The 20,412-nt window shown below is 42.6% G+C and overlaps 1 protein-coding gene across 1 annotated transcript; it reads left to right on the forward strand.

Moving 5' to 3' along the window:
- Positions 1–473: 473 nt before the first annotated feature.
- On the forward strand, positions 474–18,459 carry ABCG5 (ATP binding cassette subfamily G member 5). Its single transcript, XM_075266480.1, is given in 14 exon segments — positions 474–562; positions 4,563–4,684; positions 5,506–5,642; positions 6,317–6,415; positions 10,482–10,614; positions 12,392–12,531; positions 13,318–13,447; positions 14,219–14,365; positions 14,368–14,431; positions 15,177–15,382; positions 15,712–15,850; positions 15,931–16,116; positions 16,822–16,934; positions 18,269–18,459. Coding segments are annotated over 14 exon segments (1,896 nt in total).
- Positions 18,460–20,412: the final 1,953 nt, after the last annotated feature.

The raw sequence follows: 20,412 nt of genomic DNA on the forward strand, positions 1-20,412 counted from the left end.
CGATAGAAGCCAGCAGGTCATCCCAGCTCTATTATAGTAACACACACCCTCTGCAACGTAATATCTACTAATAAATTGCTTTGTCTATGTAGATCCAATGTAAAAGTCTAAAGTATTATCAGATAAGACCATTCCACTTCCCAGACAGCTTGGTTTATGGAAGATAAAGACGTGTGCAGGGCAGGACACTCGGCACATGAGAACAAGCCTGACATGGGCTATTTATGTTCAGTGTCTGAAGACCACAAGGAATTTTCTGTTTAGATCCAGGTTAGTGGGTAGTTTGCACCACGGCCACCATTATCCTGGATGGTACCGGATCGCTGACCCTACAATTGTCATTGTACGTGGTTGCACTGTCTGTAAAATAACCTCCATGATGGTAAATGTCTGATATTTCTGCTTGTTCCAGATGATTATCACAGTCTACAACTAACTAAGAGACGACTGAGTATCGACAAGACTAAAGAACAATGGAGAGTGGCGAAGCCCCATGTGCTGTCCCGGCAGAAGTAGGATCAAGCTGCAGTATAAGTGTGCACGATATCTGCTATACTGTCAGGTAAGGGGTTAACTCTAGTCACTGTATGGGACGGGTGGATAAATATAATGTATCATGTGGCAATGTCCTTACTGTATTATATGCGAACAGAAAATATAGATGGTGGCGACGGGAAGGAAGTGTTGGAAATTTCACTTTTGGGTGACTTTGTTTCTGTCCTGAGTTATTACCCCGCTATCTACACCATCACCTTACTGGACAGAGATTATAATATATATAATACATATAATATAAGAATCTGTTAGTGGCCTATGTTACTATCTAAACGTGGAGCGAGCGGATTACAAATGCAAATGTAACAAAATTCTTGCAAATCAAAAGTCGCATTTTGCAACATTTTCTCACCAGAATTCTGATGTGCAGGGCGTCATAAATTTGACCATATTCATTATAAATCTCCGAAGGTTTCTAGAATATACTCTATTCACTCCACAAGCATCCTTAAAAACCTGCTACAATACAGTGCCTAGACATAGCATGGAGATACTCGGAAGATTGTGCAGCCTGGGAGCAAACTGCAGACATCACTGTTTTATATTAAACCCAGAATATTATCAGATTATAAAGTACAAGCGATTTATTCAGCAAAATCAGAATTCTATGAACTGCACCAATAAATGGACTGCATTGGGGGAGATTTACTAAGCAAACATGCTGCGCACCGCCCTGCACAGGGCTTTAGGCTCTTGCATAAAGGGGTCTGACTTAATAGGTGACGCTATATGGCAAAAATGCAGAAGAACTACTATGTGGTATAATGATAGACTAGATCAAAGCAATGGACATTCCCAAAATGGTAATAACAAAAAAGTACACCCGGCCCTGCAAAAAAAAAAAAAAAAAAAGACACCCTACATGGAAATATAAAAAAAAGTCTGGGTGTCAGAATATGGCGGCTTTAAGAAAAAAATTGTTTTTGCAGAGTTTTATATGTTTGTTAAGGGGTTAAAATGTAAATAAAATGATATAAATTTGGTATCCCTGGAATCAAACCGAAACTTAGAATATAGATGTCATGTTACTTTAGCTGCCCCATACAAATGGGGGCCACATGGTGGCTCAGTGGTTAGCATTGCAGCGCTGGAGTCCTGGTGTTCAAATCCCACCAAGGGCAAAAAACCATCTGCAAGGAGTTTGTATGCTCTCTCCATGTTTGCATGGATTTCCATCCCATATTCTAAAGACATACTGATAGGGGAAAAATGTACATTGTGATGTGTATGTGGGGCTCGCAGTCTACATTTTTTTAAAAAAAATCATACAAATGCACTTTTTTTCCAATTCCACCCCATTCTGAATTTTTTTCCATTTTCCCTGTACATTGTACAGAATAATATATGGTACCATTATAAAAAAAAAAAAAACTATTTGTCCCGCAAACATTAAGCCCTCCTATGGCTCTGTGAACGGAAAAATAAAAAAATATACAGTTTGGATGGCAGGGAGTCTAAAACGAAAAAAAACAAACATTTTAATTTAATTTATTTTAATTTATTTTACACCACAGTAAATCTATTGCACAAATTCTACTTTACTGTACCAGTCGCTTCTCTTGTATCCGCGGATTCCTACTTTACTTTTGTGTCATCTGGGGTCGGAGTTCACTATTTTCTCAGTATATCTATGTTGCAGTAAACCTGGACTTCGGTCTCTGCTTTGTTTATATGATGTGATACTGACGTCCAGTATCCGGCATGTGTCCAGGTAAAGCGCCATCATACCCAGTAACACGAGCCTTGAGCATAGACCCTACTGTAACATATGTTTATATAGAACAGTAGATCCAGAGACAGACACATCACCAAGTTTAGCTTGATCGAATTGCTCTGTTTGTCAGGATAGTGAACTTTACTTGTTTTTTTTGTCTATTTTTGACTCGACTTTTGACATTTGCAAAAAAAATGGATTAGAGCAAATTATAACGGATATGGAGCCTGATGTCTAGCAAGTAAAAGAAAATATTGGCTAATAGAAAATTAAAATTACTTAGAAAACTTGACCAGGAGTAACTATATCTACTAGGAACAGTCCTATAATACAGATTGTAATGTAGGATCCATCCAAGAATATTTATAAAGTAGATCAAGATGGATTAAACCCTTCCCGCCGAGGCGATTTCTTGCCTTAACCTGTTAATGAGGGCTCATTTTTTCAAGGACAAGTTAATTTTTTTTTTAATACCATTTAAAGGGATCCTATCATTTAAACAGAATTTTTTCGGCTTACCAGGTAAGAAAGGCTATTCATCTCCCACCTTTAGACGCCCCCAGTGCTGTTTGAGCGCTGCGGCCCGCCCCCATTGCTGCGAGAGAACTCATTTGCATACTGTCGAAAATGGGATTTCTACGGAACGGCGGTGCAGAGAAGACATGTAAAGGTAGGAGAATAGCCTTTCTTAAGACTATTCCGAAGTGGTAGGCAGAAAAAAATCAGTTTAAATGATAGGATCCCTTTAATGTTCATTAAATAAAAAAATAATTCTGGGATGAAATGACAAAAAAACAAACAAAAAAACCCCAACAATATAAAAATAAGGCCATTTTTATTTTTTATTTTTTTGGAGGGGGTCCTATTTACAGTTTTCACTTACTGTAGTAAAAAAATTACATTTTAACATGATTCTGGGGTCAGAGTCTAGAGATACCAATTTTTTTGTAGTTTTTGTTCTGTTTAATAAATTAAAAATCCCTGATCGCTTCTCGGCCTCTTGGCTAAGATCAAGTGATACTGTCTGCTCAGTGGCTTTATTGCTTGTGATTGGTCAAGGTATGGGTACCCTTCCCCTCCCCTTGATCTGGTGGGATCGCCCGGGTTTATAGCCCGGGCTTCACCCACCTGCTGCTATAGGGTGGGAGGCTTAGTCCCAGAGGAACGGGAAGGGATCCCTCCAAGAGTTCTCTATTACATCACCTGTGACTTTAGAGAGACATTTCGTTGCACTTTCCCTGTCTAGACATGGATGTTCCAGTCAGACAGGTGCCAGGGTATGTTCGCATACCCAACTCGCTGAGGTGAGGATCCACCTCAGTGGAGGGAAAAAAAAAATTAAAAATCCTCATTTACAAAAAAAATACTCCCAGCTTTGGCTCAAAAAAATGCAGAAAAATGTGCAACAAAAAAATCTGTTTTTCTGCAACATGGAGCCTGAACCATACATTCCTTTCAATGGTTGACTCAGATCTGTGAGAAAGGATCTGAAGAGGACCTGTTCTAAAATATTGGAATGGAAGACACTAGGGTTGTCCACTTGGAAGCCAAAGGAGTTAAAGGGATCCTATCTTTCAAACCCTTTTTTTCTAACACATCGGAATAGCCTTAAAAAAGGCTACTCTTCTCTTACCGTTAGATGTCTTCCTAGCGCCGCCGTTACGTAGTAATCCCAGTTCTTGTCGGTATGTAAATGGGTTCTCTCACAGCACTCGGGGCGGTCCCCAGCACTCAAACAGTACTGGGGGTGTCCCCAATGCTGCGAGAGAACTCTCCAGCGCCGCCTCCATCTTCTTCTGGAACGAAGTCTTCACCGTGTCTTCTTCCAGCGTCTTAAACTTCTAGGCCTCGGGCCTGGGGAAAGACTGACTGCACATGCCCACAGGCCACGAGAAAATGGCCACTTCCAATAATGTGTAAGCGGCCATTTTACTTGTGGCTGCGAGCATGCGCAGTCGGCTTGCCCTAGGCCCGAGGCCTAGAAGTTAGAAGAAACCGCAGCGCTGGAGAGTTCTCTCGTAGCATTGGGGACGCCCCCAGTGCTGCGAGAGAATTCATTTACATACCAAGATAAAACGGGATTTCTACCAAACGGCGGCGCGGAGAAGACATCTAAAGGTTGGAGAAGAATAGCCTTTCTTAAGGCTATTCCAACGTGTTAGTTAGAAAAAGAAGGGTTTGAAAGATAGGATCCCTTTAATTCACTCTATAGGTAAACAGCGAACTGAATGTATTCACTTATATCAGAAAATATTTTGTTTGTATCAGTAATGATGTTTTTACCTCTTCTCAGAGAGCGGGTCGGACCGTGGTGGGACATACAATCATATTACAATAAATGGTCAAGGCAAATTTTAAGGAACGTCTCCTTTTGCATGGAAAGTGGTCAAATCATGGCCATTCTAGGAAACTCTGGTGAGTAGACAACAAGCCTTTCAGTATAGAAATCTCAGGATCTTATTCTTATAAAACAAAACAATATAAAATGATTCTGATATAATTGCATATTATTCTACGTAACAAACCAACCCAACACCTCGCTCTTCTAATTACCGCAATCAGGGCGACATAATTGTAGGCGACACTTAGTCTTGTAATTGGAAATTGCATCCCATTGTTTTAAGAGAGCGCCAATTGTGAATCCGGATAAGACTGCTTTTGTCATCTAGACGAAAAGTTTCTGTCCAAGAGGAAGATCATCTCAGGCCTGGATGTAGATGACACTTTTCCAATCCAAAAAATAAAATGTGTTGGTGTTTTTGGGACTTGTGGACCCATTTTTGGTTCCCATTAAGTTGTAGCGCTGTCACCCTGAGCATTTTGGTTTTATTTATCCAAATCCATTCAGCCATTCCAAAGATATAAGCCCTGTTGGTGTTCACACAGTGGACGGTAACACCGCGGTTTCCCCGGGCGCTCAGTATATGTCATGCAATGTTACCACCCACTTGGCTAGTATGCCTTAATTTCAACTATTCCCTATCAGAATGTTTTTGGAGCGTGGGAATACCTAGAAGAAACCTTGCCGATGTTGTCCTTGGCTGGATGCAAACTCAGGACTCCAGGGCTGCAAGGCAAGAGTCCTAACAACTGAGCCGAAGAGTTGCACCATAGCAGGGGAAGAATTCCAACTCCAAATTGGAAACCAGAATAAAAATCTGGGTCAACTTATCATCTCCAAAAAAACTTACACTAATAATGCAATAATAATGTAGCTTATGATATTTTACATTTAGGATCTGGAAAGACAACTCTTCTGGATGCCATTTCTGGAAGGATCGGACATAAAGGAACATTGCTGGGTGATGTTTATGTGAATGGGTCCCAGCTAAAGAAGGAACAATTCCAGGACTGTTTCTCCTATGTCTTACAGGTATCACATGTAATAAGGACTATAAGCGTAGACTATATGTATAGGTATAATGTATAGAAAGGACCATACAAGTAGACTATACCGTATATGCAGGTGTAATATATAGATAGGACTATACACACAGGTCTAATATATAGAATGGGCTATACACATAGATTATATATACAGGTTGTAAGAGAGTGAAGGGTGTGGTGTGGGAGGACAGGTATATTCCAGCCAGGTAGCACTAGGGAGGTCAGCTGTGTAATTAAGGCCTGATATAGTCCGTGTGTGAGGACTAGGACTGTGACAACACACTGGCAGAGCTGACCTGTTCAGACCGAACCTACAAAGCAGGTACTATGCCACCTGTTTTTGTTGTCTGGTGGACAGGCTCCTGTATAGTCAGGGGAAAGTTTTCTTATGTTTAGTTAGTTCTCAGCCGAGCAGGCTTTTGTTTTGGTTATTTGTGCCTTTGCAAAGGCAATTAGTGCACTGCAAGTGCAAGCCTGAACTTGTGTGCAACAAAGTGTCTGTGTCCCTGTTTCCTGTACTGCTCCAAGCATCTACCTGAGCGATTCCCCACAAGGTATAATATATAGAAAGGACTATATACTATATCTATATCTAGCTAGCTATCTGTGCATGTGGTAGAGAAGTTTCCATTTATCACTTTTTTTGTTCACTTTTTGCAGCACGACAGTTTACTTCCCTACCTGACTGTACGAGAAACCCTGACCTACACTGCAATGCTGGCGCTACAGAAACACTCCAAGGACGCCATTAGGAAAAAGGTTATTATCTTCTGTATTTTTCCAGGTACTCCGGGTATACGGGAGACTGATATAGCACAATGCTGGTGATATGCTGGTTCTGGTGACAGTACCCTATCTATCTGCAGGGCTGGGGTGATATGCTGGTTCTGGTGACAGTAACCTATCTATCTGCAGGGCTGGGGTGATATGCTGGGTCTGGTGACAGTAACCTATCTATCTGCAGGGTTTGGGGTAATATGCTAGGTCTGGTGACAGTAACCTATCTATCTGCAGGGCTGGGGTGATATGCTGGGTCTGGTGACAGTAACCTATCTATCTGCAGGGCTGGGGTGATATGCTAGGTCTGGTGACACTAACCTATCTATCTGCAGGGTTGGGGTGATATGCTAGGTCTGGTGACAGTAACCTATCTATCTGCAGGGCTGCGGTGATATGCTGGTTCTGGTGACAGTAACCTATCTATCTGCAGGGCTGGGGTGATATGCTGGGTCTGGAGACAGTAACCTATCTATCTGCAGGGCTGGGGTGATATGCTGGTTCTGGTGACAGTAACCTATCCATCTGCAGGGCTGGGGTGATATGCTGGGTCTGGTGACACTAACCTATCTATCTGCAGGGCTGGGGTGATATGCTGGTTCTGGTGACAGTAACCTATCTATCTGCAGGGCTGGGGTGATATGCTGGGTCTGGTGACACTAACCTATCTATCTGCAGGGTTGGGGTGATATGCTGGTTCTGGTGACGGTAACCTATCTATCTGCAGGGCTGGGGTGATATGCTGGTACTGGTGACAGTAACCTATCTATCTGCAGGGCTGGGTGATATACTGGGTCTGGTGACAGTAACCTATCTATCTGCAGGCCTGGTGTGATATGCTGGGTCTGGTGACAGTAACCTATCTATCTGCAGGGCTGGGGTGATATGCTGGTTCTGGTGACAGTAACCTATCTATCTGCAGGGCTGGGGTGATATGCTGGTTCTGGTGACAGTAACCTATCTATCTGCAGGGCTGGGGTGATATGCTGGTTCTGGTGACACTAACCTATCTATCTGCAGGGCTGGGGTGATATGCTGGTTCTGGTGACAGTAACCTATCCATCTGCAGGGCTGGGTGATATGCTGGTACTGGTGTCAGTAACCTATCTATCTGCAGGACTGGGGTGATATGCTGGTTCTGGTGACAGTAACCTATCTATCTGCAGGGCTGGGGTGATATGCTGGGTCTGGTGACACTAACCTATCTATCTGCAGGGCTGGGGTGATATGCTGGGTCTGGTGACACTAACCTATCTATCTGCAGGGCTGGGGTGATATGCTGGTTCTGGTGGCAGTAACCTATCTATCTGCAGGGCTGGGGTGATATGCTGGTACTGGTGACAGTAACCTATCTATCTGCAGGGCTGGGGTGATATGCTGGTACTGGTGACAGTAACCTATCTATCTGCAGGGCTGGGGTGATATACTGGGTCTGGTGACAGTAACCTATCTATCTGCAGGGCTGGGGTGATATGCTGGTACTGGTGACAGTAACCTATCTATCTGCAGGGCTGGGGTGATATGCTGGTTCTGGTGACAGTAACCTATCTATCTGCAGGACTGGGGTTATATGCTGGGTCTGTGACAGTAACCTATCTATCTGCAGGGCTGGGGTGATATGCTGGTTCTGGTGACAATAACCTATCTATCTGCAGGGCTGGGGTGATATGTTGGTTCTGGTGACAGTAACCTATCTATCTGCAGGGCTGGGGTGATATGCTGGGTCTGGTGACAGTAACCTATCTATCTGCAGGACTGGGGTGATATGCTGGGTCTGGTGACAGTAACCTATCTATCTGCAGGATTGGGGTGATATACTGGCAAACTCTCTTTAGGTGTAATCAGTTTTTATTGTGTTTTCTTTAAAGAGTAACAAGATAATTGCACAGAACAAAACACTGGTGAGGGTGTAAACAGCATAACAAGCGTGAATGCCGATGGACATACAAGGCCATAAACAGGCAGGATGTTTTTGGATGTCAAACAATTTATATAAAGGTGTCCGGCAGAGTCCCCCCCCCCATCCCCAAGGAATAAAAAACATACCTGTCCACATATTACATGTGATATTACAGCTCAAACCCATTGCCTTGGAGTTACACAGCCATGGACAGGGACAATTCTATGTTTTCTGTAATATCTCTTGACTCACACAGTACCTGACTCCGACGTACACGCTACAGATATATGGCTCTGATAAATATATGGAAAGTTTTCTGCTGTTATTTGGCGCCCGGTCACTACCTGGTGTTATAAGACAAAGGTTACTGTAAGATAGAACAGATGGTCTACGGCTTCGAAAAGGACTTCGATGTTATTCTTTGAATAACATCTCACATAAGATAACTAATATTGGCAAAAATAGAAAAAAAAATTTGAAAACGTAAAAAACCCCACAAATAATAAAAATTGACAACATACCTTTTTCCCAGGTAACATATAAAAGAAAGCCTAAACAAAACAAAAAAAACATAATTGGCATTGCCTCATACAGAAATTTTCTCCAAAAACTGGAATATTTTCTCCAAAAAGTCAAATATAACCAAAATTTGAAAAAAATTTAATAAATATATACACTCACCGGCCACTTTATTAGGTACACCATGCTAGTAACGGGTTGGACCCCCTTTTGCCTTCAGAACTGCCTCAATTCTTCGTGGCATAGATACAACAAGGTGCTGGAAGCATTCCTCAGAGATTTTGGTCCATATTGACATGATGGCATCACACAGTTGCAGTCGCAGATTTGTCGGCTGCACATCCATGATGCGAATCTCCCGTTCCACCACATCCCAAAGATGCTCCTCTATTGGATTGAGATCTGGTGACTGTGGAGGCCATTGGAGTACAGTGAACTCATTGTCATGTTCAAGAAACCAGTCTGAGATGATTCCAGCTTTATGACATGGCATTGCATTATCCTGCTGAAAGTAGCCATCAGATGTTGGGTACATTGTGGTCATAAAGGGATGGACATGGTCAGCAACAATACTCAGGTAGGCTTTGGCGTTGCAACGATGCTCAATTGGTACCAAGGGGCCCAAAGAGTGCCAAGAAAATATTCCCCACACCATGACACCACCACGACCAGCCTGAACCGTTGATACAAGGCAGGATGGATCCATGCTTTCATGTTGTTGATGCCAAATTCTGACCCTACCATCCGAATGTCGCAGCAGAAATCGAGACTCATCAGACCAGGCAACGTTTTTCCAATCTTCAATTGTCCAATTTCGATGAGCTTGTGCAAATTGTAGCCTCAGTTTCCTGTTCTTAGCTGAAAGGAGTGGCACCCGGTGTGGTCTTCTGCTGCTGTAGCCCATCTGCCTCAAAGTTGGACGTACTGTGCGGCGTTCAGAGATGCTCTTCTGGCTACCTTGGTTGTAACGGGTGGCTATTTGAGTCACTGTTGCCTTTCTATCAGCTCGAACCAGTCTGGCCATTCTCCTCTGACCTCTGGCATCAACAACGCATTTCCGCCCCCCACAGAACTGCCGCTCACTGGATGTTTTTTCTTTTTCGGACCATTCTCTGTAAACCCTAGAGATGGTTGTGCGTGAAAATCCCAGTAGATCAGCAGTTTCTGAAATACTCAGACCAGCCCTTCTGGCACCAACAACCATGCCACGTTCAAAGGCACTCAAATCACCTTTCTTCCCCATACTGATGCTCGGTTTGAACTGCAGGAGATTGTCTTGACCATGTCTACATGCCTAAATGCACTGAGTTGCCGCCATGTGATTGGCTGATTAGAAATTAAGTGTTAACGAGCAGTTGGACAGGTGTACCTAATAAAGTGGCCGGTGAGTGTATATAGTATCACAAAAATTGTACTGATCCGCAGAGTAAAGTTCTAGTATGTGAAGGGTAACACAACAGCTTTTGGAGTTTTTTCTGCAACTGTTTGTCATGATTTGCAGCAATTTTTACAAGGTTTTTCTGCCATCACAAGAATTACAAATGACTGTAACTAAGCGGCAACAAAAACTTGAACATTCTGTCCCAGAGATAAATTCTCAATCCCTTCTCTTGAATGTGTATTTTTTAGGTGGATTCTGTCATGGCTGAACTGAGTCTGACACAAGTTGCCGATACCGTCATAGGAGGCCGAGTTTTCAATGGTATATCCAGTGGTGAGAGGCGGAGGGTTTCCATTGCCGCTCAGCTAATTCAGGACCCAAGTAAGTTCCAGGTCTATCGGTGTCTACTATCATCTGGATACTATGACATTAAGAGAGAGAAGTGGTGTTCTTAGATTACTGTCCTTCTTGTTAAAACTGGCTCAAGCTGAAGTCTTGACTAGGGTTGAGCGATCGGGATTGGAAAAGATCAAATTCCAATCGGCGATCGGGTAAATTTCATAATCACAATTAGAATTCCAATCCCGACCTTTTCCAGCGGGATCGAAATCGGAGGTTATCCTAAGATCGGCTCAACCCTAAAAGTGACTTTTCTCATAGAGAAGCATTGGCTAGGGTTGAGTGTTCGGGATCGGAAAATATCGGATTCTGATCGGCGATCAAGCAAATTTCACGATCGGGATCGACTTGAGAATGATCTGAAATCGGATTTTAAAATCGATCCTGAAATCTCAAGATCGGCTCAACCCTAGCCTTGATTGGTTTTCTGGCTCGGTGCCTGGGTCACACTGCCTGACAACCACATGGTACAATGACGTTCCTTGTTTTCTGTAATTCACTTGTGTTCTTTGCTGTTCAGACTGGGACATGATGAGCAGAGTCACTTAATGTAGAATAGGCAACTTAAAGGGGTTGTGCCACAAAAAGTGTTTATCTATAGGATAGAGGATACTTGACTTGTAGGGGACTGACTGCGGAGATCCCAAAGATCCCAGGAATGGAGGCTTTATTCCCTGTTGCAAACTCTGAGTCTGGCCATAGTTCTTAGAGATTGTAATAATCTGTGATATTCCTTTGTCAATTCATAAAGAAGAAAATCCGGAACTCAAACTTTTTCTTTTTCTTTAATTCTGTGACATTTCGGGATCTTAATGGGGTTGCTAATGGAATGGGGTGGGCGGGTGCAGGGTAGATACAGGGGTAAAGATTTCTTTTGTCAGTTGACTACCTTTGTTGCACCCTGCTGTAATGTCTACACAGACAATACAGGGAAGATGTGTGTTTCTCCAATATGGCTACACCTATGGATATATATTAGGAATCCTATTAAACCCAGGATTCCTATTAGGCCCAGCCAGAGTTTGTGTCGAACTGGATGTCAGCATAACTAACTTGTGCAATACAAAGATATTACAGAGGGTTAAACAAGCGATCAAATGATCACCTGTACAAGTCCCAGGACTAATATAAAAAAAATTAAAAAAAATTGCTCAATTTTAAAAAATATTTATAAAAAGTGATAAAATTGCAAAAAAAAATAAAATTATTTTTCTCTAACATATAATTTTATCTTAAAATTTAAGTAATAAACAGACCTATACATAATTGGTATCACCGCCTCTGAACCGTCCGGAATGAAAAATTACATTTTATTTAACACCCAAAGTAATACTGTAAAAAATAAAATAAAAAAAAATACAGAAAAATATTAGAAAAATGACTGTTTTTGATCATCTCCCTTTCCAAAGTGATCAAACAGTTAAAGAGTACCGGTTAAAACTGCAGCTCGTCCTGCAAAAATTTGCCCCCCTTTGCAGCTCCATCAATTGAAAAATTAAAAAGTTACAGCCTTGATATAGCAATGCAAAAAAATATCATTTATTTTGAAACAAGTAAAACATAAAAATTCCACTTTATAACGTGACCTTTGAGTCTTCTGGAATACAAACTTTTTGATTTACTGATTTTTGCTTGTTTTTTTTGGGGGGAGATTTTTTTTTTCCAATGCCATTTTTGTGTTGCTGAATGTTCGTCCTGCCATAGAAGATGCTGTTGGTGAAGACTTAATTTCAGGCCGTTCCTTTCCTGTCCTCCACAGAGATCATTTTACTTGATGAACCAACTACGGGTTTGGATTCAATGACGGCAAATCATATCGTTTTACTCCTCTCTCAGCTGGCGCGTAAGGACAGGATAGTCATTATTTCCATTCACCAGCCCCGCTCCGAACTATTCAAAGTAAGTGCCTGGCAATTGTATGTTTCCAGCTCAGACGCCATATTACACTGCCATGTGCTCAGGTTATAGCAGACAGGTAAACACCGCCGGCTCCGTCGCCCGCTATATTTGCTCTTTGCTCCGGCCATTAGAACGTAATAATAATAATTATCCAGATTTACTACCGTCATTTGTGTAGTGCTGAATATTTACACCGCACTTCCCCGGTAATACCTGGCGCCGACTTGTCTTTAGTTGTAAAACTTTTCATGCAGATCTTAACTTGAGCTTATCTTGGGTTATTCTGAGACGTAAAAAATGGATAAATGCAGGAAATTGTATAAAGTAGGGCCGCAGAGCGATACAACGACGGTTCAATCTTACTACATGATGGAAGTCTGAACATACAACCTGGTTCAGGCTTAGGCCCAATGTAGCAGCTGCAGCAAAAAGCGCTGCGGGAAACACCGCGGTGGAAATGCATCACCGCGCTTTCTGCTTCGGATGTACCTATAGGGAAATAGCCAGAATCTCCCTACCTATAATTGACAGGATGCGATTTCCAAAATCACAGCCACTTTGTAATGTACGGCACTGTGCTAGGTAAGCAGAGAAGAGGCCACAGAACACAAGCTCCGTAACTCCCTCTGACAGCCAAGTCAGACCCACACAGATCTGATATTCATGACCTTTCCTAAGGATAGCCTATCAATATCGATATTTTGGAAACCCCTCAAATGTGATGTGTTATTATTACAAATGCAGTACATTGTAAATTTACAGTAATCTGTTTTTTTCCTGTGTAAGTTGTTTGATAGAATCGCTATAATGAGCTGCGGAGAACTTGTTTTCTGTGGAAACCCTCAAGAGATGATCTCATTTTTTGATGACTGTGGATATGAATGTCCTGAACACTCCAACCCATTTGATTTTTTTGGTAAACCAATTTTTATCTATCTATTATCTATCTACAGTGTTGGCCAAAAGTATTGTCCCCCTGCAGTCCTGTCAGATAATCCTCGGTGTCCCCCAGACAATGATTACAAGCACAAACTCTTTGGTAATATCTTCATTTATTTTGCTTGCAATGAAAAAACACAAAAGAGAATGAAAAAAAAAGTCACATCATTGACCATTTTACACAAAACTCCAAAAATGGGCTGGACAAAAGTATTGGCCCCCTCAGCCTAATACTTGGTAGCACAACCTTTAGACACAATAACTGCGCACTGCCTTGAGATTGCTCATGCTTCATCACAATTTTGCTTCTCAAGTCTTCAGACAGTTCTTTGGTCTTCTTTCTTTTCTCCATGCTCAATGTGGTCAGACAAGGACACAGGACAGAGGTGGAGTCAACTTTAATCCATTTCAACTGGCTGCAAGTGTGATTTAGTTATTGCCACCACCTGTTAGGTGCCTCAGGTAAGTAACAGGTGCTATTAATTACACAAATTAGAGAAGCATCACATGATTTTTCAAACAGTGCCAATACTTTTGTCCACCCCCTTTTTTATGTTTGGTGTGGAATTATATCCAATTTGGCTTTTTGACAAATCTTTTTGTGGTTTTTCATTGAAGAAAAATTAAATGAAGATATTACCAAAGAGTTTGTGATTGCAATCATTATCTGGAAGAAACTGAGTATTATCTGGCAGAATTGCAGGGGTGCCAATACTTTTGGCCAACACTGTACAATGTTTCTCCATAGTGGACCTCACATCTGTGGACACGAGGAACAAAGAACGTGAAGTGGAAACCTATGGTAGGGTTCACGCCATTGCAGGCGCCTACAGAGACTCTGAACAATTTCAGAACACCCTGGAATATATTGACTCATCCAAAAAATCCAAAGACCAAAAAAAATCCCGTTCAAGCGGAAAGAGGCACCGAGTGAAATATGCAAGCTCGTGGTCTTACTGAGGTGCGGGATTTAGTATTTTTTATATGATATAGTATGTTTAAGGAGGCAGCTTTGTTACCCCAAACTAGCCCCCTATACGAATAAACACCAGACCAGACCCCCTATACAGACACCATACCAGGCTTCCTATATAAATAGACTCCAGATCAGACCCCCGATATAAACAGACCCCAGACCCCCTATATAAGTAGGCCCAAAACCAGACCCCCTAAATAAATAGACTACAAACCAACTATATAAATGGAATGAGAACAGATCCCCTATATAAATAGACCCAAACCAGACCCCCTATATAAATGGACTGAGACCAGATCCCCTACTGTATATAACAGACCAGCCCTCACTACACAGGATGGTGCAGGCATGAAGTTGCAAGGGTCTGAATGGCAAAGGCAGTGCTGAAGGCCCGCCCCCAGTGCATCAACTGTCTCATTTGCATAAAGGTCAAACCTGTTTTTTTGGCTAAATCTATAAAGGTGACATATATAACATAAGTATGATATTTATCACTATAATGTGCTGGGAAATTTGGAATTTGCATGAGGGAGGGGATAGACTCCCTTCAAAGTCTTCCATTTGTATCCATCAATCAGGGAACCTTTTGTTCTTCCATTTGTATCCATCAATCAGGGAACCTTTTGTGCCTGTTGTTCTGATCCTCCGGATATTGTGATCACAGCCTCAGATTAGTAAAGAGGATAAATAGAAATAACAATGTGTCTGTATTTTTTTTTTCTGTCTTTAGGAGAACTGTGAGAAATTTGTCCAGGAATAAGATCGGCATTATCATGCGGCTTTCTCAAAATTTTATATTCGCCCTTTTCATCGCCTTCTTTCTTATTCGGTTAAATAACGATATGCTAAAGGGAGCCGTGCAAGATCGCGTGGGGGTCATTTATCAGTGCCTGGGCGGAACGTCCTACACAGGGCTGCTTAATGCCGTCGCATTGTGTGAGTATATCTGTAGTGATATGTATCAGATGGGAGAAGGGTTAGAATCCGTGCAGAAGACCGATGGCCGAATGATAACCACGATGGATGTCCAGCAACAGGTTAACCGGCTTTTGCAGGGGAATATGCAAACGGCCTTCTCTTATAACCAGTGTATATTTCGGTGGGGGTACGGCCCCAGGACTTCTATTGGTCAGCAGAATGAATGGGCTTAGGACAATGAAACATGTGGCTATTTGGGGGTCTCCGGTGTTGGGCAGTATCCAATCCTATTGGTTGCTCATAGGCTACCGATGGGCTTTTCATTCATGTCCCCTTCTTTCGTACAGTCCCGGCTCTGCGTGCGATCGGCGACCAAGAGAGCAAAGATGGCTTATACCAGAAGTGGCAAATGCTTCTGGCCTACATCCTCCACATCCTCCCATTCAGTATCCTTGGCATTGTCATCTTTGGATCTTTTATTTATTGGTATGTGTTTTTTTTTTATAGGTTATGCACAAACGTGAAATGTGAGATCTACTGTTCATGTCCGTTCATCTTTATTGCAGGACAGTAGGACTCTATCCAGAAGTCACGAGATTCGGATGTTTTCTGGCGGCAACTTTGGTGCCACATTTGATGGGTGAATTACTAACGCTGGCCGTCCTTGGAGTGGTGAACAATCCTAATATTGTCAATGCTGGAGTGGCCTTGCTGAACATTGCTGGGATCCTTGTAGGATCGGGAGTGTTAAGGTGATATCCTTGCGCCAACCTGTAGAGTAGCCTTCACCAAATGAATGTTTGTTTTGACCTATGACCATTATTATGGTGGATTCCAAGGATAGTAAGAATAAAAATGTCACATACTAGTGATAGAAGTGAACACAACGCACGGATACCACCCTACGTGGCCCAAGTATTACTGTTACCCCATGACCATTACATATAGTTGTCCCACATAATGGACAACGTTCATAAAAACAATGGTGCCAGATAGTGCCCCTCCAAAAGTAGTGCCAAACTCAGTTCCCCTCTTCACAGTTGTGCCCACTAACCTCAATACACATGATGATGCCACACCTAGAAGTGAAGGAGGCTTCAGATGGGGCAGTAGGTCATCAGACAGGCTCAGTACTGTGGACTGAAGCAGAGGAGAGACAGGTCAGTCAACCAGCGGGGGCAGCACTGAGCAGCAGTTAGCAGCAGCAGATAGTGGAGCCCACTGATGGATAGCCAGCCTCTCGTAAAGCCTTGGTTTTTGTGTTCCTTTGATGAAACAGAAAAACCGAGTGAACAACACAGATGTGAATGTAGCCTGAGTGAGCTCTATGGGTGGTCTCGGGGGTTGATATGGTCTTATTTTTGTACTTCACAAAGGTTTATTATCTGATCTATAAATATATAATACAGTATAACACCTGATATATAAGTATCTTATAAAATATTGTATCTTTTCAGGAGTTTACAAGAAATGCCTCGGGTGTTCCAGCTTATAAGTTATATTACGTACCAGAGATATTCGTGTGAACTACTGGTGGTGAATGAGTTTTATGACTTGAAGTTCACTTGTGGTAAGTTATGGTGAAGATGATGGGATGTAAGAAACAGATAGATGTATTATGTATAGACTATATCTCTCTGGTTAGGATACATCTGGGTCACTTGGGTCATACTTGGGTCACTTTCACATGGTCAGAATTTACCCACAGGGGTGTAACTAGGCAAGATCAAGCCCCATAGCAAGCCTCTGACTGCCCCTCCAAGGGCTCCATCTTATACTGACCCATGACATGGTATAATGCCCCCTCTACTGACCCACCACATGGTATAATGCCCCTTTACTGACCCACCACATGGTATAATGCCCCTTTACTGACCCACCACATGGTATAATGCTCCTTTACTGACCCACCACATGGTATAATGCCTCCTTTATGACCCACCACATGGTATAATGCCCCTTTACTGACCCACCACATGGTATAATGCCTCCTTTATGACCCAACACATGGTATAATGCTCCTTTACTGACCCACCACATGGTATAATGCCTCCTTTATGACCCACCACATGGCATAATGCCTCCTTTATGACCCACCACATGGTTTAATGCTCTTTTACTGACCCACCACATGGTATAATGCTCCTTTACTGACCCACCACATGGTATAATGCCTCCTTTATGACCCACCACATGGTATAATGCCCCTTTACTGACCCACCACATGGTATAATGCTCCTTTACTGACCCATCACATGGCATAATGCCCCTTTACTGACCCACCACATGGTATAATGCCCCTTTACTGACCCACCACATGGTATAATGCCCCCTTTGCTGACCCACCACATGGTATAATGCCCCTTTATGACCCACCACATGGCATAATGCCCCCTTTATAACCCACCACATGGTATAATGCTCCTTTACTGACCCATCCCATGGTATAATGCCCCTGTACTGACCCATCCCATGGTATAACACTCCTTTTATTGCTCCCCCACCATGTTTGGCCAGTACATGTGGGCCAAAAATTGAAGTAGACTGATACAGAAAAAAGTTCCAATGAATTATTTTTACCTCCTCTATGTTTTGGACCTACTCCTGATTTTGGCTTACAAATATCGATTGAAAATACTGACCAAATACTGACGGTGTGAAAGGGAAGTATGTCCTGCTGTGTTAGTGCCCACTTGGCTAGAAGACTCGAATTTGTATCAACACCAAAAGAGCTTGTTTCTTCGGTTTGGGATAAACAAAACACTGAAATGACAGCGCCGATCAGATGATGGATGTCATTGGGCTTTCCAAAGCTGGTGACTGGTCTTCTATAAATGTAATATATTGATCATAGATTGCTGTAACGTTGGGTAGTTATTTCACTGCAACCTTTTTATTCCATAGGGGGTGCAAATAACACAGTAAGCAGCACACAATGTCCGTTCACTAACGGCAATGAATTCATTGAGAGCACATACCCCGGAGCCACAACCAGAATCACGTTTGACTTTCTCATGCTCTACGCCTTCCTTCCTGCAATGATCATTGGCTGCGTAATAAGTTTCAAAATAAGAGACATCTTGATTCGTAGATAAGCCTCGCTGTCGCTTCCCCGTATTGATAGTCTATCCTAATGACAGGCCGTCAAAAGGGATCCCGGAAAACCTGTTTAATGTGAGAATGTGAATCACAAGCGCTGGTGGGTGATTCATCGAATGGGTCGCGATGGTGGAATTCGAGAAGTCAATCAGATCTTCAATCAGGCAGATTATGGTATGGAAATAACACCACCCTTTAAGAACACCAGTGACTTCTTGTGCATATTTACAGACGAGAAAGGGAATCCCTTGAAAGTTGATCCAACATTTATTCAAATGGAAGTTGTAAATTTACCAAACCATGGAGACATTTTGTGCAAGTGTCCAGGACTGGAGCAATGATGGTGACCTGACCTATAAACCTGTAATCTAAGAATGACATATATTTTGTTAGCGGACACTGATGTAATGTGTCCTCTCGTAGGGTGCCCATATATTTAGGTGAGAACCACACACAGCTGTACTTCCACGTTCCACTAAGAAGAGGAAAATGATGAGGAATCTGAGGCGTGGATCCTCCGGAAATTCCTCTTCATTTTTCGTCACCAGAACGTATCCTTACAGACAAGGTTGTAGCTGTGTATGAGGGGAAAATTGCACTTTGATAAGTGGAGAAAAGTATTTGTTTTCAATAAAAAAAGTCATTGATGCCAAGAAGGAGTTGGAACTTTCTTAGAATGAATGTGTATGGAAGGGAGAGTAAAATATCAGAGCGAAAGGAGACGTTTATTGGGGGAAACTGTGCAAATATACGGAGGCTCTAGGACCCTGTTAGCACCTCTAGCCTGGATATAAGAAGAGACACGTGTGTGCATGAGGTATACAGGTCCTGTATGGTATTCTGTGGCACATTTGCCTACAGCCTGTAGATCCCGCACACTAATAGATTGGTGAAGTTGATGTTCCAAAATGCTCGCTTTATGATTAACTGGTGACCGGGCAGACCAAGGAAGTGTAATCTGTCTATTCCTGGGAAATCCTTGATGTTTGTGGACATCCATTATCTTGAAGTAAATGCCCAACTGGAAACCTTGCCATGAGAAACAACACTTGTGACAGCAGGATGTCCTGCACGTATCACTACGCTGTTACTGTCTGTCCCGTATCCCTACGAGGGGTGACTGACTGTTGTATGTGTCTCCCCAGATCACCAGCCGCTCCATAGCAAAGGCAAGGATTGAAGTGCTCGCAACAAGGCCTCCACACTTGAGCTTAACCCTTGTTGGATCCCAATCATAAATCAGTAACTTCCTGCACCAGTTCAGGACTTTATTAGGACTAATGTACAGTCTTAACAAATCTGCTCCAGTGTGCAGCTCCAGTCTGTAGCAGTGCAGGTTTCCTATTCACAACACCGCTGCAAACAAAGGAAATGATGTCTGGCTGCCAATGGCAGAACATATTAGGGTGCATTCACATAGAGGAAAAGGGTGCTGAATTTGGTGTGGAATCCGATTCAGCGCTGAAAAAAAAAGCCTCCCATTGACTTCAATGGGTTCCTTTGTGAATGCTCCGTTATAGGTGCTGTGATACCAAATTTCCTTCTGCTAAGCACCTGGAAACGGTCTGTGCAGAGAAAGGGGTTCGTAATGAAGGCGCCACCTGTGCCTGGGTGGTGGACAAGGACACTGTCGAAGATGCTCGTGCTTGCTGGTAAATCACACTTCACTCTCGATTAGTGGTCTGTCTGGACCATATGCAGTGCATAGGGGCTCTCATGTAACCACTAACCCCGACACTTCCAAACAACTAGATTAGAACGGCTTAGATGGTGGGCAATTTTTTCGATATAACCATCCTGCTTCTTTCAATCCAATGATGAGCTCTCTCTCAAAGTCTGTAATCTGGACAAAATGTCTTGGAGTGTTGTAAAAGCATGCCTAGCAGTCAACAATCTCTCACCAAGAGGTACACTACCCAAAAGTAGCCTGAGATCTTTTTATAGATGAT

The sequence above is a fragment of the Leptodactylus fuscus genome, chromosome 3, assembly GCF_031893055.1.
Source record: "Leptodactylus fuscus isolate aLepFus1 chromosome 3, aLepFus1.hap2, whole genome shotgun sequence".
In the NCBI taxonomy this organism is placed as follows: Eukaryota; Metazoa; Chordata; class Amphibia; order Anura; family Leptodactylidae; genus Leptodactylus; species Leptodactylus fuscus.